General features: G+C 44.4%; 1 protein-coding gene across 1 annotated transcript; it reads left to right on the forward strand.

Annotated features, from left to right (window-relative positions):
- The first annotated feature begins 329 nt into the window (after nt 1–329).
- LOC101473547 (Na(+)/citrate cotransporter) lies at nt 330–21,067 on the forward strand. The gene is made up of 13 exons (XM_004556879.4): nt 330–594; nt 7,559–7,687; nt 7,851–7,987; nt 8,085–8,317; nt 8,929–9,096; nt 13,781–13,964; nt 14,051–14,173; nt 14,298–14,510; nt 17,868–17,971; nt 18,061–18,182; nt 18,609–18,770; nt 18,996–19,133; nt 19,227–21,067. Exons 1-13 carry the CDS (start codon nt 349–351, stop codon nt 19,353–19,355), a joined length of 2,088 nt encoding a protein of 695 aa, XP_004556936.2. The 5' UTR covers nt 330–348; the 3' UTR covers nt 19,356–21,067.
- The last annotated feature ends 1,869 nt before the right edge of the window (nt 21,068–22,936 follow it).

Genomic DNA, 22,936 nt, shown 5'->3' on the forward strand with positions numbered 1-22,936 from the left:
TACTTTACTTTAACTATATTTTTATTCTTCAACATGTCCTTTGTTTCATTTAAACATTTTAAAAATGTTGAACTTTTATCCAGCTCCGCTTTTCATGTGATCCATCCGAGTGCTGGCACAGTGAGGATGAAGAAGTGCTCGGATGTGTTGACCCCGAGCAGCAAGATAACAGGTGAGACTGACGCAAACGGATCTGATTTCCACTTCAGTGTTTGTTCTGCTGAGAGTTTAGATAAAGTGTGTGTGTGTGTGTGTGTGTGTGTGTGTGTGTGTGTGTGTGTGTGTGTGTGTGTGTGTGTGCTGTAACACACATAAAGTTAATATTTAGTGTTGTGAAATGCATCACAAATGTGCCGGAGACAGAGTGAGAGAGAAACCCGGGAGCAGCCTGCGAGCAGGACGCAGCTGCGAGGCACCGATTCGGCTTCATTCAGCACTGACTTTTTGTTTTCATCTTCATCTTCATCACCACCATCAGCCATGTCAGTTCTTCCTCTGCGGGTGAAAATGCTGCGACAGGTCTGGAGGCTGAAGGGCGTCGTGATTCTCGTCTGCAGCCCGTTCCTCCTGCTGCCGCTCGCCGTCAGCACCACGGTGAGACGCTTCACTGACCAGTTTAACCCACCAGTTTACTGAGAGGTGACCAGTTCACTGAGCACTTTAACTAGTTTTCATGAACAATGACTGGTTAAAGTTACCAGTGAACCAATGTACAGGACAAACTCATTTTAACCTGTTAACTGACAAGTAACCAGTTATACTTCCAACTTTACTGAGTACTAGCTGTCCTGAATAACCATCTCACAGAGAAATGCTCGGGTTAGTACTAACTGGTGTAAATAACCAGTTTATGGCACAACAAAGAGTCAGTTTGGCAATGCAGCCTAAAAGTCCCAAACAGATCACCTCCAACCTACCAGTGTAACATAAGTGATCTAAATATCAAATTTGAAGAACGATGATTAAAATAATTTAATTACAAAATTATTATTTTCTGTTTTTTTTATTAAACTGAACACTAACCAGCTCTCCTCCATTCTTGCTACTGCTGTAGCTTCTGCCGACTTTGCTATTTGTGAACTAGTGCAGCATAGTTACAGGTTTAATGAGCACTTATTGGTCTAAATATTACCAAGAACAAACTTTCAACCAATCAGCACTCATCTAAGTAATCTGTTTAAATAATCAGTTTTCTGAAACAGTGACCAGTTCAAGTTATTGATTTACACTCAAGAGAACAAACCTGTTTAATGAAACTGTTAATGAGAACCTGCCAGTTTAAACTGAGCAGCAACCAGTTTAAATAGCCAGTTTTCTGAGAAATTACCAACTCCAGTTAAGAGTTTACTGAGCAGTTTATTAACTAGTACATCCTAAAAGTTTCAGAGCGTGTTTGAGCAACCAGTTTAGTCTAAAGAGATCAAGTTTCCCGAACAATGACCAGTGAAAGTCACCAGTTTATCAGGACAGAGACGAAACTGGTTACATTCACCTGGTTTTGATCACTAACACATCAATAAGTGCTGTTTACAAGCGTTTGAGCACTAACCAGTATGAATGGCCAGTTTACTGAGACTGTAATGCAGCAGTGAACCAGCCTAACTGATGTCATACCCGTGTGTGTTTAAAATGACCAGTTTTCTGTATGATTAGTTAAAGTTAGCAGTTTAGTGAACACGTGAATAAATACCAACATAAACTCAGAGTGTGAAAGAACCTCTACGATCGGACAATCAGCCTTGTGTCGCTGTTTCATCATCGTTTTCTACTTTATTTTGATCTCAGTTTTACACAAGCATAGGTGTCAAACTCTGGCCCGCGGGCCAAATGTGGCCTGCAGCCTAATTACATTTGGCCCTCGAAGCCATACCAAATTACTATCAGAGCTGGCCTACTGCTATACAGCTAATATATATATTGTTTAGTATTAAGCTTTGCTTGTTCCATATTCAGTTTTCCAGCAAAACGTGTCCATAAGAAAAGATTCATTCTTATATCAGGAGGAAGATTTTGTTTTTCAGTAAATATTAGCGTTAGCCCGCGACTTTGTTCCAGTTGTGAATTTTGGCCCACTGTGTATTTGAGTTTGACAGCCCTGCACTAAAGTGCCTTTTACTCTTTACTGGGTTTGATTTAGAAACCAAGGTCAAAATGAAGACACGGGAGGTAGCTAATATTTTGCTCTCCTCAGGTGTATTAGTTAACCTTAGTTAGTTAACCTTTGAACCTTTGTTCTGATTTGCGCTCAGCGTGAGCTGAAAAACAACAAACAGCAGATTTTCTGGAAACGCTGAAGTTTTGTAAAAGTGTTCACAGCAGAGGTGTTCCTAATAATCTGCTCTCAGATAAGAGCTCATGAAAGTTTGGAATAACTGCAGCTGTGTGTGTAATAGAAACAGTGTCTTTGTTTTCCTGTCACTGGCCGTTGTGAGCTCGATGCTTCGGTGATGAATAACCTGAGCGCTGCGCTGATGTGCAGCCGCTGCGTGTTTGCACAGCAGCTTCTTTCACAGTTTCTTGTCACTGATTGACAAACAGACTGCAGACGGTCTGAAAGGTCACGGAGACGCTCTCTGAAAACACAGAGTGCATTTCTACAAACCTGAGAAGACTTTGGGGGGTTTATTTAAACTCATTTGAAAATGATTTCACACTGTCGTGTATTTCACACTCCAAACATCTCGTCCACTTTGCAGTTTTTAGGCGTTTTCGTGGATTCCTGGTAGTTTTTCGCAGCAGCTCTTCGTCACTCACACAGCAGTCAGTCCGGCCTTTGCACAGGGCAGCTGGACTGTTGGCAGGTCGAAGGCTGCTTGGTGCCCGATGTGATCAGGACTGATGCAGTCAGATTATTAGAGATTAGGCCAACCAACAGCAGGGGAGCTGAGGGAGGTGAGAATAGAGCCAATGAGTTGAATCTGTTTTTCAATAGATTCGACACCACAGTGTCTGCTCCCACCACCACAACCTCACCTGCAGTCAGCCTGGAATCCAGAGCCACACCACTGTGCCAGCCTCTCTCCTCACATGTTGCCTCCTGTGAGATTCCTGACACCCCTCCCCCACCCATCACCTTCACTCAATACCAGGTTGAGATGCAAATGAGGAGACTTCACTCAGGCAAGTCTGCTGGACCAGACGGAGTGAGTCCCCTTGTCCTCAAGACCTGTGCCCCCCAGCTGTGTGGAGTCTTTCATAAACTGTTTATGCTGAGTCTGAGTCTGCAGAGGGTCCCGGTGATGTGGAAGACATCATGCCTCGTCCCTGTACCAAAGACGCCTCGTCCCAGTGGCCCCCAGGATTACAGGCCCGTGGCACTGACCTCCCACATCATGAAGACCCTGGAAAGGCTCATCCTGGACCAGCTGCGACCCATAGTAAGACCACATCTGGATCCCCTTCAGTTCGCTTATCAGCCTCGTCTCGGAACTGAGGACGCCATCATCTACCTGCTCAATCGTGTCTACACCCATCTGGACCAGCCGGCGAGCACTGTGAGGGTCATGTTTTTTGACTTTTCCAGTGCTTTCAACACCATCAGGCCGACCCTCCTGGGTGATAAGTTAGCAGCGATGCAGGTGGATGCTTCTCTGGTGTCCTGGATTGTGGATTACCTGACAGGAAGACCACAATATGTACGTCTCCCACAGTGTGTGTCTGACAAGGTGATTAGCAACACAGGGGCACCACAGGGGACTGTCCTCTCCCCCTTCCTCTTCACCCTCTACACCACAGACTTCAGCCACTGCACAGAGACCTCCATCTTCAGAAGTTTTCTGATGACTCTGCGGTGGTTGGATGCATCAGCAGGGATGATGAGACAGAGTACCGGGCTGTGGTCGACTCCTTTGTCACGTGGTGTGAGCAGAATCATCTGCAGCTCAACGTGGCAAAGACCAAGGAACTGATCGTGGACTTCAGGAAGACCAGGAAACACTTGACCCCTGTTTCAATCCAGGGGGTCAGTGTTGACATTGTGGAGGACTATAAATACCTTGGAGTACACATTGACAATAAACTGGACTGGGCTAAAAACACCACAGCACTTTACAGGAAGGGCCAGAGTCGTCTCTATTTTTTGAGGCGACTGAGGTCCTTCAACATCTGCCAGAAAATGCTGAGGATTTTCTATGAGTCTGTGGTGGCCAGTGCGATCCTCTATGCTGTTGCATGCTGGGGGAGCAGGCTGAGGGTCGCAGATGCCAACAGACTTAATAAACTGATCCGTAAGGCCAGCAATGTTGTGGGGATGGAGCTGGACTCCCTCAAGGTGGTGTCGGAGAGGCGGATGCTGTCCAAGATAAAGACAATGTTGGATAACACCTCCCACCCACTCCATGACATGCTGGTCAGTCACAGGAGCTCGTTCAGTGAGAGACTGAGATTACCCATGATGCACCACTGAACGACACAGGAAATCTTTCCTGCCTGTGCAACTCATCCACTTAACACACTGTATACTGCTACAGCTACACGTTTCTTTTCCAGCTATTTATTTATGAGTGACTTATGTATGTATGTATATATATCTATATATTGTACTATTCTTAGTTAGTGTATTGTCTGTCTTGTCTTAATGTTGGTTTATAATGGCGCACTGTAACAAAAAATAATTTCCCCCAGGGATCAATAAAGTATTCTGATTCTGATGATTCTGATTATAAAATCCCTCCAAAGATTGAATTAAATTGTATTTATATACTGCTAATGTACAACAATGATGTCACCAAACATGATATTATCAGATAAAGAAATATAAAGAAATTACAATATCTGAGAGACATCCTCTATCAGCAGTACGTGGCAAAGGTGAGGAAGAAGAATCCAGTTTTGACAGGAAGAGACGTCCAGCAGAGCCAAGGGGCAGGAGGGGCGGCCGTCTGCAGCTGGAAAGGAGAGAAAAGAGGAGAAAGGCTCAATGCATCATGGGAAGTTCCCAAACAGCTAATAACTGCCAGAGGTTTCTTCCTGTTAAAAGGGAGTTTTTCCTTCCCACTGTTGCCAAAGTGCTTGCTCATAGGGGGTCATATGATTGTTGGGCTGCACCTCCTCAGCACGCCAAAGATCCGGGTCACACGGCACCAAGTTGTTAAAATCTCCCAATTCTTTTAATCTTTGGGCTGAAGGAAGGACAATACTCGGTGTATAAATGCTCAATCAACAATTCTTTATTTCCATACAATTCAACAATCAGAGCATTACAGCGTCCGGACGGGAGAGATGCCTGCAGAGGGTCAACAGCATGTCTCAAAATGGTAGCAACTTTCACAGACTTTTATAGCTAGTAACAGCCCCCCTCTTTGTCCTAAAAGCTGCATCTTCACATGTTTTTCTAATTCTTAGCGAGCCTGGCTCCTGACCTTGCCTCCCTGTCTTTCTGTGTGAAGTAGGAAGGGGGGTAAGGAATGTGGTTTTATCTCTTCTCCCCAGACACCAAGTCCCCTGCTTACAACCTTCTTCATATGATTCAGCAATAAAACATTTCAAGAAAACAGTGTAAGACATTCACAGCCGATCAAGGATACAGAGTAATGCACACTTTATCTAATGAACTACAAAATGATTATGTTTCTTTTATTCAAGAGTATAATAAAGACTAAACTACATACATAGCACACCATCAGAACTAAAGGATAATATATGGCCTACAGCTGTTAACCTAATTTACTACATTGACTACTGGTCATAAAATGGCATATGTTTAACTACTAGTCTCAACACTCTGTATCTATGAAGCGCCTTGAGGCGACTTATGTTGTGATTTGGCGCTATATAAATAAAATTGAATTGAATTGAACAGAATAAATAACGAAGTCACCTGATCACAGGACTAAAACCTTTATGAAAGTTTGGAGGGTGAATGAATGAATCAGTCCTCTGAAATACAACATCTGGATGTAAAGAAATAACATCTGGTGTGGGATGTAAAGCTGCTATTGGGGAAACAAACACAACGAGTTAATGAAAACACAACGAAGGAAATCCTTAACCAGTGACAGCAGGGTCCACGTCTGAGACTTTAGTCACGTTTCCCAGACTTGCTCACAGTGTTATTGCAGGTTTCATTGTCTTTCACTTTGTTTGGACTCAGTGGGTCCTGTCAGCAGACTCCCAGCAGCCTCTGGGGCTCTGCTCATAGAAAGAAATACAATCTTTCCCCTCATCGTCACGCACTCTTCCCCCGTCTCCTCAGAATTACAAGTTTCCACCAGCTCGATGTATGGAGGTGGGTACAGTACTAGTAAATCCTGACACGTGTTGGGTTCAGCACCTTAAGCCCTCTGAGTCCTGATCAACACATCTCCTCTTCTACAACAACAACTTCAACGTGTTTTTACAGTTTTGGGTATCGACAGGCTGGAAAGTGAAAAGAGCGTCACGGTTTAAACCTGACAGCTTAGAGGTGTGTGATCCTGCTCCAAGCCTCAGTTAGACAGAGTTTGGTTAGATTAATAGACTCGAATAGAATAGAATAGAATAGAATAGAATAGAATAGCCCTTTATTGTCATTGCCCATGTAACACAGTTGTGGGTGCTCCACACCAACTGTGCCAGATTAAACAATAAATAGTAAAACAGCAAGAATAAATAAAAAACTGAGAAATACATACAAATATATTTAATATTTAAATGTCATTCAGACACAAAAGCAAGAAGAGAGCCGAAACATTTCTATTTGATAATTAAGCCTTTGATTCATCTCCTGACTCTGTGCAGCAGTGTCAGAAACGACTACAGCAAAACCATAGATACTAATTTCCTGTGCGTTTGTTCCAAAAACAAGCAGAGGCTGGAAGTGAGGTCATGTCACAGCACACACTCTATTTTCCAAAATATTTCAGTGTAAAAAAAAGAAAAAATTACTGTATTACAAACCATTCCTACCATTTTGTGGCTAAATGGACCTCAGTAAAGAATAGTAAGGTGCTCTGAGAGGTCCCGTGGGGTAGAAGAGCACGTTTACCTTTTAAGTCTGTGTGTTGGAGAGCCAGCCATCCACCCAGACCTCCTCCCTTGGGGGAGGGGGGTGTAAAGTAAGCTTACATAAATATCATCCTTGCTGAGCTCAACATGTGCAGTGAAACTGGACTGGATGTTTTCTGTTGGCAGCAAAGTGCTGGATGAATTTTCTTTTGTCACAACGAAAGACTCAAAAAATGCGAGTAACATTTTATTAATACACAGAGAAGAAAGCTAATTGCAAAAACGTGGTCTGAGCGCTAGCACGCTACTGCGTAACACGTTACACCTGTGAGATCAGTCACGGTTACACGTGTCCGTTTGAAGCATCTGTCTGAAAGTTTTGTCTGTTTGTTTGTTTGTTTGTTTGTTTGTTTGTTTGTTTGTTTGTTTGTTTGTTTGTTTGTTTGTTTAACCATCATTTATTCTGCAGAAGCTTAATAACAGCCACTGGAGCATTAGCGCCCTCTGCTGTATTATACGAACACTACGTTAGTGCATTGAAACACCCATTTGTTCACATCTTGTGGATGTTGTGTTAAAGCTGCAGGTTTCAGGTTACATTTTGACCTGGACGTGTTTTCTGATGTGTGCATAGGAGGCAGCCTGTGCTTATGTCATAGCCCTCATGGCGGTATATTGGTGCACGGAGGTGTTGCCGCTGGCGGTGACAGCGCTGCTGCCAACCATCCTGTTCCCAGTCCTGGGCGTCATGGAGTCCAAAGAAGTAAGACCGTGCACATACACATCGTATACTACATCTGGTACTACAACTTTACATGTACATTTATACAAATAATGATACCGAATTATCAAACTGATTTTTTTTTGTCCTGCTGCATGCTAACTTTGTATTTCCATTATTTTGTCTCCTCCTTGTTTTTGTCCAGGTGTGTATGCAGTACCTGAAGGACACCAACATGCTGTTTGTCGGGGGCCTGATGGTCGCCGTAGCCGTCGAGCACTGGAACCTCCACAAACGCATCGCGCTCCGGGTGCTGCTGATAGTTGGAGTCCGACCTGCCCTGTGAGTCAGCTGAACCTAATCTGTCCCCACAGGGCTGCAGTGGAAGCCGATCACTTCCCCTGTTTCTCAGGCTTAATCCAATCCCTTCCCCTCACAGGTTGATGCTGGGGTTCATGGGAGTGACGGCCTTCCTGTCCATGTGGATCAGCAACACGGCAACCACCGCCATGATGGTTCCCATCGTCCAGGCCGTCCTGGATCAGCTCCACAGTAACGTAGACCCTGAGCATTCGGCCAAGAGTAAGAACAGGAGTGAGGCACTACCTCAGGAGCATCAGGAGAAAACCATCAGCATCCTTCAAGCTGTTAACCCAAACATGATGGAGATAGGTACGATGTAGGCTTCTGGCATATAGCTACTTTCTAACCACATGGAAGCGATGCCAGAAAAAGCATTCCTCTAAGGTACTGATAAAGTACTAAACGTACTGCATTACAAAGACAGTGGAGCACCTGTCAGGTTGGTCTATCACAGACTACATGCTAGCAGTTTTGTGAGACAGGTTTTAAAGTGGCCTTATTCTGCCTTTCCTTATTTTCTCTCATTTAACAGAACATTGAGGTAGTACAGGTGCTGCCCCTCAGCAGGCTTCCAAAAAGTGAGCTGTTAGAGAGGGTGGCCTTCAAGAGACGCTTATTTCAAACTTACCATAAATTGAGGGGGTGCATGAGTGGTCAGAATAATAACTGTGAATCACGAGGAAACTCTGGTCAAGACCCTGAATACAAAGTACAGAATAGGTCCTCGTTCAGGGAAACAGTCAGGCTGAGTCTGATAAAGTTTGCTTGAATGAAAGCATTAAAGAAAGGAAAGAGGAAGAAAAGTCACTTTGATGTTGATGTGAAAACCCTAAACATGTCGTCACTAACACTGCATGAGACAGCTCAAATATTCCTCTGTAGTCTGACCCCGAGGTATTAACTTATAGGTTTGTTTTTAGGTCTGAATCTATCAACCCAAACTCAAGGCAACTCAGAGAAAACCAGAGACCTACAAGACAACATGTTGCCTGAGCATAAAGTGGTGTCACTGGGTCAGATGGATACAAAGGAGATTGTCAAACCAGCACCACAAGACAAACCTCCATCAGACAGCAGCAGCAGTCCCGGTAAGTCCACAGAGGCAAGGAAACCTGACATCTATGGGAAACAGACAGATGAGCAGATACAGAAATCACCTTGAAGAAAAAGCTGTAATCAAACGTTTTTGTTTCTGAGTTAAGTGAGTCACAACCTTTGGACCAACTGTCCAAATGGCTGAAGTAGCCTGAGGGAGGAATGCTTGTTCTGTCACTGTTAAAGAAAAGAAGGTCATCGAAGGAATCGTAGGGCCTCTCAATATTTGCAACTTCAGAATGTTCCAAACAAAATGCTAAAGTTGTGCCGCTGTACAAAACCGGGGATAGACGCCACTTCACAAATTACAGGCCTGTTTCTTTACTACCACAATTCTCCAAAATCCTAGAAAACCTGTTTAATAAACGATTAGACAAATTCTTAGATAAATATAAATTACTCTCTGACAATCAATATGGATTCAGATCAAAAAGATCAACATCTCTGGCATTAATTGAATCAATTGACGAGATTACAAGTGCTATAGATCAGAAACGCTCTTTGGTTCTGTCCACCAGTGCAAAAGTTTTGGCGCGAGATATGTGAAGACTTATCAAAGTGTCTGAAATGTAACATTCCAACTTCCCCCTTAGTGTGTCTACTGGGCAGCTTAGATAATGTCACTTCAGAAAAGAATATAGCCCATATGATCTTCACTGCCCTATGCATAGCCAAGAAAACAGTCCTCATGAACTGGAAAAATAAAAATAATCTTAATTCTAACCAATATAGAAATTATCTATTAGATTACATTAGTCTTGACACAGCCTCTGCCACCACATCAGATCAATTGCTCTGGGCCCCTTTTATCAGCTCCATCACCTAGTAGGGGTGGGGGGTCATAGTTTGGTCCCGCCTTCACTGTTGTGATTGGTGAGGGGGTAGGGACAGGCTTAGGGCGTCGGGGGGTTCCCCGGAGGCATCTTCCTTGGGGGGCTCAACCCGGGGTAGCGGTCATGTCTGGTTGGGGGCTCTGTTGGCTCTCAGGTGACTGTTTCCTTGCGGCTGCATGCAGCGGGGCTAGGGGAGGGTCTGTGCTGACGGACGTGGGTTACTGACCTGGCAACCTGGCTGCCCCTGGGTGGGTCCGGGATGGGCGTGAGGTTCTGGGGGCGCTCCGTCTCTGGGCTGGGGCCCGGGCCGGGCCTCGGGGGCTTGGGTCCTGGTTGGTGTGTTGCCGGGGTTGTGGGCGGGTGGGTGCATGGGGGCCCGGCCCTGGAGCAGGGTGCCGCCGGTGCGTCGAGCCGCCTGGGGGGCTCTTCATCTGGTGGGGGGGATGGTCACATCTTGCAGGAGCTTTCTTCTCTTCAGGAACTCTCTGCGGGAGGGGGAGATACAGGAGAGGTGGAGGAAGATCTCAGCCTGGGCGTTTACCGTCTTATGTAGTCTGGAAGATGTGTGGATGGTGGGGTGGGTGCAGTTTTCTCTGTGGTGGGGTTGGGTGGACTGTCCAGGGCTCTGTGGAGCCGGAGGGCGCTACTGCACTGGGCCCCGGTCTGATGGGCCTGGGCCCCCCTTCCCTGGCGGGTCGCGGAGGGTGGGAGTGCCTACTGGGGTCAGCGGGGGAGCTGGCCCCAGGGAGGGGTTACCTGCCCCTCCCTTCCTTCCCTCCCCATCTCCAGCTGCCTCCCTCTTCCCGCTCCTCCACAACCACCCACACATGCAGGGCCTTGGAGTGGGGGTATGTCACCAGGGTGCAGAGGAGGCATGAGGGTGGGAATGGATGTTTGTGTCTGTGTGTGCCTGTATGTCTGTGTCTATATGTCAGGTTGGGTATCAGACGCCACCTCTCTGGGGACACCTCAGGCCCTCCAAGGTTTGGAGGCCTATCTCCACCCACCACCACTTCCCCTGCCGGTGGCGGACTCCCTCAGGTGTCGGTGTGTTGGTGGTTCTTTGTGTCTGGGGATGGGCGTCCGGGTACACACCGGCTCACTCCTTGGCGGCCGCTTGTCGGGGCCTGGGGCCTGGGGCTCGCTCGGGCCCCCTTTGGAGGTGGGGTGCCCCCGGCCTCTCGGCCTGGGGCTCGGTCACTCAGGCGCAGCTGGCTGCCGGCGGAGCTCACGGGCGCGTCACTGCAACTCCCCCTGGCTTCTGCCCCGCGGCTGCTGGGCGAGCCCTCATCTGGGACTCTCCTCAGCTCTTACTGGAACAGTGGCGCGGCTGCCCCTCTGTTGGTCTTCCTTGGTCTCTTGTGTTCTGGGGGCCTCTGGATATCTGGAGTTTTGATCTCCTCCATACCCGCTTCACACCCTGGAGGACGGGGCTGTGGCCCCCCCACACTCCCTAGCAGATCATTACATGGAGAAACCTTTGGAATGCAAGCATGCTGATCCACACAGGTATGCACACATGGGTATTCACAGACGCGGACTAAAGCTTTCTTGGCTGCTACCTCAAAGCACACTGTGCGCTGTCTATCTTGCGTGCTGCACAATATCGTTTATTATTTAGTAAATATTGATATCTATGGCTAGCTAGTTTATTGTGATGGTGCTTTGTTTTCTCTATTATTATGTTGCTCTTTGTTGTTTGCTGTCTCCTCTGTTTGTTTTTTTTTTGTTTGTTTGTTTTTTTTTCTCCATACAGGTGACCCAGGAGTTCTTTTTTTTTTTTTTTTTTTTTCTCTCTCTTCCCCCCCCTTCTCACCGTCTCTTCTCCCCTTTGGTTTTCTTTCTTTCTCTCCCCCTCTTTCTCTCATTCATTCCCCCTGTCCTATTTATTAAAAAAAAAAAAAATGACAAAGGATGAACTGAAGCTCTGCCATCACGTAATGTTGCATACTGCTGTTTCTGATGTCATTTAGAAAAAAAAAAAAAAAAAAAAAAAAAAAAAAAGAAACAGTATGCAGCTGGAGTATCTGTGGATCTCAAGAAAGCATTCGACACAATCAATCATGACATATTAATTAATAAACTGGAATGGTATGGGATCAGGGGGGTTGTACTGCACTGGTGAAAAATTATTTATGTAACAGGAAACTATTTGTGAAGCTGGGTGTCCATTCCTCATCATGCTTGTGGTGTTCCACAAGGCTCTTTACTGGGTCCAAAGTTATTTATTATTTATATAAATGATATTTGTAAGGCATCTGATATATTAAAATTAGTATTATTTGCAGACAACACAAATATTTTCTGTTCTGGGGGGAAAATAAGGAGCTGCTGGATACAATTACATCAGAAATGTGCAAAACTGAAAAATGGTTTAACAGGAACAAACTATCGCTAAATCCATCCATCCATCCATCCATCCATCCATTCGCTACCTCTTATCCTTTTCAGGGTCGCGGGGGGCGCTGGAGCCAATCCCAGCTGTCTCGCTAAATCTAAGTAAAACTAAAATAATCTTATTTGGGAATTCCCTTAGAAAGGCACAAGTGCAGATTCATATAGATCAGGGGTCCCCAATCCCAGTCCACGAGGGCCGGTGTCCCTGTAGGTTTTAGATCTCACCCTGGGTCAACACACCTGAATCACATGATTAGTTCATTACCAGGCCTCTGGAGAACTTCAAGACATGTTTAGAAGGTAATTTATCCATTTAAATCAGCTGTGATGGATCAAGGACACATCTAAAACCTGCAGGGACACCGGCCCTCGTGGACTGGGATTGGGGACCCCTGATATAGATGGTGTGGAACTGAAAGAGTACTTGAACATAAGTTTCTTGGTGTGATTATAGATGATAAATTAAACTGGAAGTCTCATATAAATCATATACATAACAAAATTTCAAGAAGTGTCTCAATCTTGAGTAAAGTAAAACACATTCTGGACCACAAATCACTCCACATTCTCTATTGTTCCCTGATTGCACCGTATTTGAATTACTGTGCAGAGGTTTGGGGCAATACTTACAAATGTTCGCTATCATCAATCTTTATATTACAAAAAAGGGCCATAAGGATAATTCATAAAACTGGTTACAGAGATCATACAAATCCACTATTCTTAAACTCAAAAATTCTAAAATGCACAGATCTGGTTAATTTTCTCACTGCACACATTATGTATAAAGCAATAAATAACCTGCTTCCTGACAATATTCTAAAAATGTTATCTAGAAGGGAACGGGGATACAATTTGAGGGGGGAATTAAATTGAAAACATCCTCGTATCCGTACAACATTAAAAAGTTTCTGCATCTCTGTGTGTGGAGTGAAGCTGTGGAACAGACTAAGTAAAGATATGAAGCAAAGTCCGAGCATGGCGCAGTTTAAACAGCGGTTTAAGGATGTTGGTTTTTACAGCGTACAGGGAGGAGGTGGAGATCTGAGCGGCTGTTCTTGTCCAATACTTTCATGTATCATATCTGTAGGTTGTGTATCCTTTGAGGTGTTACTGGGGTTATTGAAAATGTGTATATAAATGTGTATGTATATATGTATATATGTATGGGATTATATGAGCTTATGCTTCTTCCTGCTCCTTTTTGAACATGAAAGTTATTTGTAGTTGTGGTTGCTCGTTTTCCTTTTGTTTTGCTTTGTTTCTATGTTGTTGTACTTTTTCAACATGTTCACAATAAAGATTTAATCAATCTATCTAAATGAGTCCAAATCAGAAATAAAGAGTCAAACATAACGTGGAGAATACATTCAGATAAATGCGAGTGTTCGCTCAGTAGCTGTTGTGGGTAATAGGTTCATTGGTTAACACTGTTAACTGTTTTCAGCGGTCGTGACCGTGGAGAGCAACTTCTGTCAGATGGAGCTGGAGGAGCTGAGTGACGTGGAGGAGGAGACAAGGAGGATGAGTAAAGGCCTCCTACTGTCGGTCTGCTACGCCGCCAGCATCGGAGGCATCGCTACCCTGACAGGAACCGGGCCAAACCTGGTCCTCATCGGACAGATGAACCAGTACGAACTCACAGCAACGGCACCCACATCATGTGACCACGTGTCCTGTGAGGCCTGACTCTCAACTTCCTGTTTCTTCCTCGCAGGCTCTTCCCTCAGAACGGTGACGTGATCAACTTTGCCTCCTGGTTTGCCTTTGCTTTCCCCACCATGGTGCTAACGCTGACCCTGGCCTGGTTCTGGCTGCAGTTCCTCTACGTGGGCTGCAAGTAAGTCATTCACCAAAACACAACCCCAACATTACTGTGACATCTCCCACAGCTCCCACAGCTCCCACAACTCAACTTTACAGTTACAAACATGATTGGGTTTTTTTGCTTTTGTGCACCACAGCCTGAGGAAGACGTGGGGTTGCGGTGCGGTCAAGTCGCAGAAGGAGCGGGCAGCATACCAGGTCATCAGGGACGAGCATTCCCGTCTGGGACCCATGAGCTACGGAGAGTTCAGCGTTCTGGCACTTTTCATCCTCATGGTGGCGCTGTGGTTCACACGAGACCCGCGCTTCATGGACGGCTGGGCGACGCACATGTTCAACTCCAAAGCTGAGTGAGTACCAGCGAAACCTTCATGAGTGCTCGCTGCTGAAGCTGTTTTAGTGTTTTGGGCGGTTCAGAGAGCGGCGCAGACCAAACCCAAATCAGTCACGTCCTCGTGCGTGGCTCCGCCCAGATCTCCACCGCCATCTCAGCCTTTTAATAAAGCAGACTAACTGAGACTCTGAGGGCCCAGCCTCCTCGGCCAACGAGCTGTGACCGGCAGGTCACTGACACCTGCTCATCCAGTGTTACCCGCTCGGCCGGGTCGGCGAGCTTTCGGCTTTAACAGCGCTCAGGGTCGGAGGGTCTGCTGCAAGCTTTCTGCCAGTGTTACTTTAGCAGCAGGAAGCTGTAACCAGGCGACGAACATCACCCAACAGAATAACATCTGAGTTTCACACAGGAGCCGCTCTATTGGTCAGATAGTGTCATTAAAAAAAGACCAGATTACTTCCTTTTTAAATTACGTCCTGTTTTATTTCCAAGGTGTGTTTTTTTTAAAATGCACTTTTCTTGTTCTGGTTCATGTTTTTAGATGAATCTGCCTCTCCACGTTATCGTAACAACTTTCTAAGCTTGTAGTTTATTCATTTGTTTATTGTGTTAAATGAAAATATAAGAATTTGGATTTAAGTCTCATTTTCAAACTGAAAGTAGATCTTTTGTGAAGCACTGGAATGATCCTTTAAAGGGGTGTTTTGAGTTTTTTTGAGCAGAAACTCTGAGGTCCAACTTTCACGTGTTCGTCTCTGTTCCTGCAGTAATGTGAGATGGAAAGAAAGGGCCTGCCTCGGGGCAAACTCCCAGAATAAACAGGACTCAGAGGCGAGGAACAAACACTGGACGTGTCCTGGGTACAAATGCTGGACTTTAGTGTCACAGCTGCAGCTTTGACCCGTGTTACACAAATGCAGGAGGCATGAACTGAGCTCACCTCCACACCGCACATCGGGCCTAGTTAGTCTGATTTTTCTTTCAATTAAATGTTATTATCTCAGCTTTTATTATTCAACCCTTTCAGCAGCATTTGCATGATTAGTTTTTGTGAATTAAATTTTAGTGTATCAGCTGGTGATACTGGACTCACTGGTTTCCAAATTAGGTTAACCATGTATTTAATCCATTAGATTATATTAATAGTTAGAAGCTTTTCCGTGTAGTCGGTTCTTTGCCTGCAGCTGCGACTCTCTGACGCCTGCACAGTGTTCGTGTTGTTGCACTTTGCAGAGTTTCTGCGTTTGAGAAAACGTCCAGAACAAAATCACAGAAACAAGCAGCAGCCTGAGGGTTGTCACGTTTATTTGCTTCGCTTCTGCAGTATCAGAAATCATATATGTCTGACTGTATGTGAGTATAGCACAAGCTCATAAATAAGGAAGCAGAGTCTGTCTGTCTGACTCATACAGGAAGATTTTTAATCTGTAAATGTATGTTTTGTAACTCTGAGACGTTAAAGTTGACTTTAAACCCCGACCAGCACCACCACAGCTAAACACACATGCGTATTTAACCATGTGGGAAATTGGCAACACATGACATGACTTTCCTGTTCATTCATAAACTCCCGGTGGGGTCACATGACCAGCGAGAGTAGCGCAGACGTCACGCATCGACCTGTTTGTTTCTGTCGTGTTGTTGTTAAGGCCGAGACGGGAAATAAAAAAATCCTCAGTTTCTGAGAAAAATGTGAGATTTAACACGTAAACAGAAACATTTAGAATATTCAAAAACATCAATAATCAGTTTAACTGAGAAATACAACAGCTTTGGGGGGGTTTTCTTGTCACTGAATTCACAGTTTAGTCCCATCAGAGCGTTTTTCTCTTTGGAGCATGAATGTGGAGACAAAGTCTTGAAGAAGCTTCCAGAAACCATGAGCTCGTGTTCAGAGCTTTCATCATAAAACACGTTAAAATGAAGAAACAGCTGGATGGCAGATGTTTGCCCTCTGTGGACTGAAGCTTTAGGGTTTTGTTGGAAAGCTTTTTCAGACTTTTTCCGATTTTTCTCCGAGCGGTCGCAGTTCTGGATGTTACTGAGCATCAGTTTGCAGGTTGCTGATGAAGCGAAGGAGCATTAGCCTTCAACTTTTCAGCAAAGATGAAAAATATCAATATGCTCCCAAAGAAACCTGCGAGTCAGCAGGTCTGTGTCCACCGATGAAGGCTGCAGGAAAAGCTCATAATTATTTTTATTATTGTCATTATTTCTTAGACATGAGGACTTTTTAACTCCCTCTTCCGTCTTAAGTGAAAGCCCTTCAGCTGTCATTGACTCTGTTCACCTCCCGTCTAATATCGACCGCTGAGTTCGTGAGAAGGAGTTTCACCACAGCCGGAGGTTTGGTATTTGCACACACTCAGTGACCATGCAACCACTGGGTTTATGTTTCTACATCCACCTCCTGTGAGCTTTGTACTTTTTGACCTTTTAGGGGTTTCAGTTATTTGAAATACTGATTTGGAGACAGGAAGCAGGCCGTGCCCTGTGCCTGGTAACATCTGTGTGGAAGCAGTCAGCTGCAGGCAGACTCTGAGATCTGAATGTCTTGTTTTCACTGAAGGAAAATTCCTTTGTTGCTGCACAGTCATTGATGACGTAGTTCACTGTAGATATTTATTATAGTTATAGTTACTGAAAATAGTTGCTGCTCATGTTATTGTCAGGCTGTGACATCAGCTGAGGGCGACTGCACGTCGACTGTAAACCTGTGTAATCAGGAAACATTTCAAAATCCTCTGTTTGCACAAACCAAAGGTCCAAGGTAACCAAAACTAGACCCCTCCCCCTTCAACACCAGGTCAGGTGATTTGGCTCCTGTGTCTGACCCAGACCTGAGTTCAAAGTATTGGTTATTGTTTATAAGTCATTAAATGACCTGGACCCTGAACACACAGCTGGGATGTTTCATGAATACAACCCTGGGATCAGGCATTCACCTGCTATGCTGTCACATCTTCTCCTCGGCAGATTTTAAACAGAAGCTGAACAGTGTTCCTCTTTCAAAGCCCCGTGACCGACTGTAGTGTTTAGAAGGTGCTAGAACCTGTTGCTTCAGTCGCAGGAAGCAGCAGGAGGCTCCGAGTTTTGTTATTCCTGTTACAGAGAATCTTATTTGCACTTTGACCGTGATATCGCGTAATGAGTCAGTGAATAAGCATAACCATTTTGCAAAAGCTACCATGGTGATCTTGCCAGATTACAGCACAGCCATTAGAGTCCCAGATGTTCGACTCAACATAACTCTTTAAGGCTTTAATCTTCCCGAACCACCTGTGGTCTTTGGAAGTGACAGTATCTAGTTTGTTGTTTGATGCTGAGTGGATGAAAGTAGATCCTGCATTGAGCTCTCTCTCTGTGTCTGCAGGTTCGTCACAGATGCAACCGTTGCCTTGTTTGTTGCTGTTTTGTTGTTTGTTCTTCCCTCCGAGCCGCCGCGATACCTCTGCTTCTGGAGGCGCTCCGACACAGGTACCACAAACACACAACATGTGGATGGGACACAAAGGCAATTTATGTTTTTATGTTCGTGATTTAAATTGTTCGTTTGATCCAATTAGAGTCTCAGGTCTCTCGAGGCCCCGCCCCTTCTCTGCTCACCTGGCAGGTGACTCAGAAGAAGATGCCCTGGAATATTGTCCTGCTGCTGGGAGGCGGCTTTGCTTTGGCCAAAGGCAGTGAGGTAAAACCTTTGAAGAGTAAACAAGGACCAATAAGACAAATCGCTCCACCAAGTGCACCACAAGGCTTTTTTACTACATCAGCCTTGATTTATAGTTGCTGACACTTCAAAGACATTTACAGATTCCGGCCTTCTGTTACATTCTTTTATGCAGCCTTAGTTTGTATATTTTTAGAAGGAATAAACTAAAAGTACATTTTGAATAGCCAAGAGAACAACACAACTAAGACTTTGTGAGTAAATGAAAATGACGCTTCTGCTCTGTATGGGCACAGTGCAGATGGTTTGATGAGATTAAGTAAATCTTATATATATTTTGGAAAAGTGAAGACACCAGATGGAGTTTTCATTCAAAGTAAAGACCACAGAGAAACCTTTGCTTTCAGACTCAGACTGAAGTCCGGCTTTTTCTTGTTGGTTTTTCAGGAGTCGGGTTTGTCGCGTTGGCTCGGTGATCAGATGACGCCGCTCCACTCAATCCCTCCATGGGCCATTGCCATCATCCTCTGCCTGCTCGTTGCCACCTTCACTGAATGTGCAAGCAACGTTGCAACAGCAACTCTCTTCCTGCCCATCCTGGCTTCCATGGTACCAAAAACACAGCCAGCACAGACTATATTTGTTATTTGCAGATGTTCCTACAGATGTTTCATATCATAAGGTGACAGAGAACAGAAGGAGCTTCACCCTTGAACCACTGACAGACTTTTATTATGATACATCTAAACAGGAAGTGTTGAAATGTAACAAGAAAAAAGCCATTGAAGCCAGTTTATGGGTAAAGTTGATGACTCTGTTGTTTTCCCAACCCAGTCCCAGTCCATCAGCTTGAACCCTCTGTACGTGATGATCCCCTGCACCCTCAGCGCCTCCTTCGCCTTCATGCTGCCAGTGGCCACTCCACCCAATGCCATTGTGTTTTCCTCCGGTTTCCTCAAAGTGTCCGACATGGTGAGTTCTTCATTTCTTCCAGTTGGAAAGAAATAATCATTCTGATTCATTATGTCATCATAGCCCCCCCCCCCCCCACTGTGCCCCCTACAGGCAAAAACAGGGGTGGTGATGAATATCATCGGCATCGGCTGCATTAGTCTGGCCATCAACAGCTGGGGTCGGGTCATGTTTTCTCTGGACACTTTCCCCTCGTGGGCCAACGTCACTGCACCCGTATAGGAGCAACATCCTCCCACATCTTTATTTATGCACATAAAGACCTTTTCAGATTTGATCTTTCAGCTCCAGCATCTGGCATTTCCCAGCCAGGAGTTTGTTTTTTATATTCGTGTTACACCCACAAGAAACATCATCTCGATTTTGTTGTTTGTGTCATTGTGCGTGTACACGTTCTAGTAAACTGTCTACAAAGTAGTAATAATGGCAATTAATGGACTTCCACACACAAGCAATGTAGTCGACGTTACCTTTGGTGGATTGAAAAACTAGATCTACCTTTATATGTTTGTACAGATGGTGTAAGAGAAATACACACAAACTGAGGTCACAGTATTCGTTCTTAGTGTCTTTAAAGCAATCTTAGGGCCAGACAACAGTGACAATAAGTCCCCAAGTTTTAAATAGATTCTCAAAATGTTTTCTGAGCTGGACTGTGGACTCTAACTACAAACATTCACATTCCTGTTGACCCTTTAATTTAAAAAAAGAACTCTTCAGTGATAATAATGGATTGCATTTATATAGCGCTTTTCGAGAACCTCAAAGCGCTTTACAATTCCACTATTCATTCACTCTCACATTCACACACTGGTGGAGGCAGCTACAGTTGTAGCCACAGTTGCCCTGGGCAGACTGACAGAAGCGAGGCTGCCATATCGCGCCATCTGGCCAACACCAGTAGGCAAGTAGGGTAAAGTGTCTTGCCCAAGGACACAACGACCCGGACAGAAAGCCCAGGGATCGAACCGGCGACCTTCCGGTTACAGATGCGATTCCCAACCCCCTGACCCACGGTCGCCCTAGCCACGATCTGTCACTGCGCCCCAGGGCGGCTGTGGCTACAATGTAGCTGCCATCACCAGTGTGTGAATGTGTGTGACTGGGTGGATGACTGGATGTGTAAAGCGCTTTGGGGGCCTTGGGGACTAGTAAAGTGCTATACAAATACAGGCCATTTTTACCATTTTACCATATTGATGAAAATTTAACAGCTGAAAGAAACCTGAATTTCAACAAAAAAAAATCACCGGCTTTTAATTTGAAACATCTGCAGAAAGCTGACTGTCAGTGGTGTAATATTATTTTGTTTAAAGGCAGTGAAACAGAAGAAGCTGTGAAGAATGAGAGGATGAAAGCACAGTGTGAGGAATGCGAGGAAACCACGGAAACATGGAAGAAGTTTAACAGAGGGTGAAAACAGGATGATTATAAAACACTTAGTGTTGTCTGTAAGAACCATGTCATTTAAAATTGTTCTTTTTGTTTGAAGTCCTGATATTTATTTGCTCATCATAAATGTGTGAAACTGCTTGTTAGCAGGCGTGCCACCGGGCTCTGTTCCAGGTCTGCAGTTTATGTTAATGAGACTGATTCTTCTGCAGATGATGCTGTATTAAAACTTTCTTCCAGATTGCTGGTCTTTTATTTTCTTTGTGATTATTTCACTGTTGGAGGACTGACTCTAGCACAGCTGCAGCAGAACTGTACTGACTGGGAAAATTCCCAGTGAAGAAACTATTTTCCCTGTGAACTGGAATTATTTGAGCATAATTACTAAATATGTTTCGCATTTTTAAGGTTCATATTTAAACATAATAACACCATTTTTATGCGAGCTGATGAGTGTTCTGTACATACATGACATTTCAGAGTTTTGTACCATCTTGTTGACAGTTTTATTTCATATTAATAAAAATTGATCTTTAAATGCAGCTTTTGTAAATTCTGCTGTTTTTTTTTTTAAACAAAAATCTTCCAAAATGAACTAAAGTTAGAACAGAAACAAACAGAAGCTTGGACTTGATGTCCAAAACGTCTGTTTTATATTGAAGTGATATCAGCTGAAGTTTAACTGATGCCAGTGTAGCTGTTGCTGTTCTGAGAGTCTATTGTGCAAGTGGTGTGATATGCCCATGTAGAAAGGACGGCACTGCAACGCTGGACTTGCCCTTACTCTGGGCTCCCTCTTTATTCTGGCAACTGGTACAAAGAAAACAGCACACAGTCTTCATTAACAATCTGCAAAGCAACTGCAACATTCAGTTCACCAGCTTGGGAGTTTTTTTCCTTTTTCCTTTTCCAAACATAACACTTAACAAATGACTAAGATATATTTATACAACACAACATCAACAAAATCTTTCTTTTAAAAGTTCTAGCTGAAACCAAACTTGTGATCGTATAGTAGCAATATTATTTATTTATTTTTCTCCTTTTTCCTAACCAACAACAACAATAACATATAAAAACAGCTTTTCTATTATAAAACAATCATCATTGTTCATCATTTTTTTTCCTATACAACAGCATCAATTAAAACTTATACTTAACAGCGCCTACCTGGTACAAAGAAAACAGCACACAGTCTTCATTAACAATCTGCAAAGCAACTGCAACATTCAGTTCTGTTAAAAAGAATTAGAACAATCACAATCTCATAGAGAAGCATTAGAGCTGAGTGCAAGTCAAAAAGCACCCGACTAGCTAACGAGTATTAGCTTAGCATGCTAACTAAAAATGCTACTCGTGAATAAAGTTACTACCCATGCATCAAAATGCCTGTAACTTTCGGGATACATGCTAGTACTGCTTACAATCAAAATACATGTTGACAATTACCACTATGAGGGTGTTTTCATTAATACAATTACAAAATTGACAACAGTATCGCTCACTAGCACCTACCACCAGCTTGGGAGTTTTTTTCCTTTGCTGAGGCATGCGCTGTGCAGCAATTTGGAACCTTAACAGTTGCAGTTGCTGTGTTTGTCCACCAGGTGGCTCCAACTATTCACAAAGCACATCAATTTTGAGGAAATTCATTAAGCTATTTTCTAACTCTGTTACATCCACCCCCGCAGAATTTCACTCAAAATTAAAGATGCACAACCCACAGCATCCACCAAAATCAACAAAACAAAAGAGAAACCCAAAAGAAAACAGACCCGACATGGTTATATAGACACACCAACTCAAGAAGTATCCCCAAAAGGATGAAGCAGAGTGAGCGGCGCCAACTCACTACCAGCTCCTGGATGCAGGATGCTGTCTACACCCCACACAAACCATGCCCCACAGAAAAAGAAATGTCCCCGCATCGGGACCGAAGTTCAAACATGGTGGTGCAATGGAAAACCAGAATGGAACAAAGAATACACCAAACTGGAAACCACAATGTAGAAAATAAAAAAAACTTACTGAAAAGCCTGACATAATGACTTAGAGACTTTGCCAATCATCTGACTTGCATCATTAACAACCTCTTGAGTGGACATTACATGGAGCAACCGATTGACTGGTTTGACAATGCGTCCAAAACGAGATCTGACTGGTTGTACATCGCCAGGACCAGAGTGGGTGGAAGGCGTGAGTTGTCTGTTCCCTCCCTGAGTGATAGTCGAGGGGGCCGATAAGCAGTCTCGTTCAGAGGTCACTGAACCGGCTTGATGGTGCAAATCACTCACACTCTCAGGCTCATCAGCCATGCTCAAAACATGACCAGAGGGCTCAGCGCCCTCACAGCTGTCCGAACGTGCAGCCGACAATTTGTCAACCCATTGCCGAGTTCTGTTCACAGAATC

The sequence above is a fragment of the Maylandia zebra genome, linkage group LG10, assembly GCF_041146795.1.
Source record: "Maylandia zebra isolate NMK-2024a linkage group LG10, Mzebra_GT3a, whole genome shotgun sequence".
NCBI classification, from domain to species: Eukaryota; Metazoa; Chordata; class Actinopteri; order Cichliformes; family Cichlidae; genus Maylandia; species Maylandia zebra.

Bases quoted from the DNA above. Each gene is read 5' to 3' on its own strand.
- LOC101473547 (XM_004556879.4), top strand. From the start codon at position 349: ATGTGCCGGAGACAGAGTGAGAGAGAAACCCGGGAGCAGCCTGCGAGC. The intron at 7,988-8,084 runs GTGAGTCAGCTG...TTCCCCTCACAG, and splicing joins GTTGGAGTCCGACCTGCCCT to GTTGATGCTGGGGTTCATGG. The intron at 14,174-14,297 runs GTAAGTCATTCA...TGTGCACCACAG, and splicing joins TTCCTCTACGTGGGCTGCAA to CCTGAGGAAGACGTGGGGTT.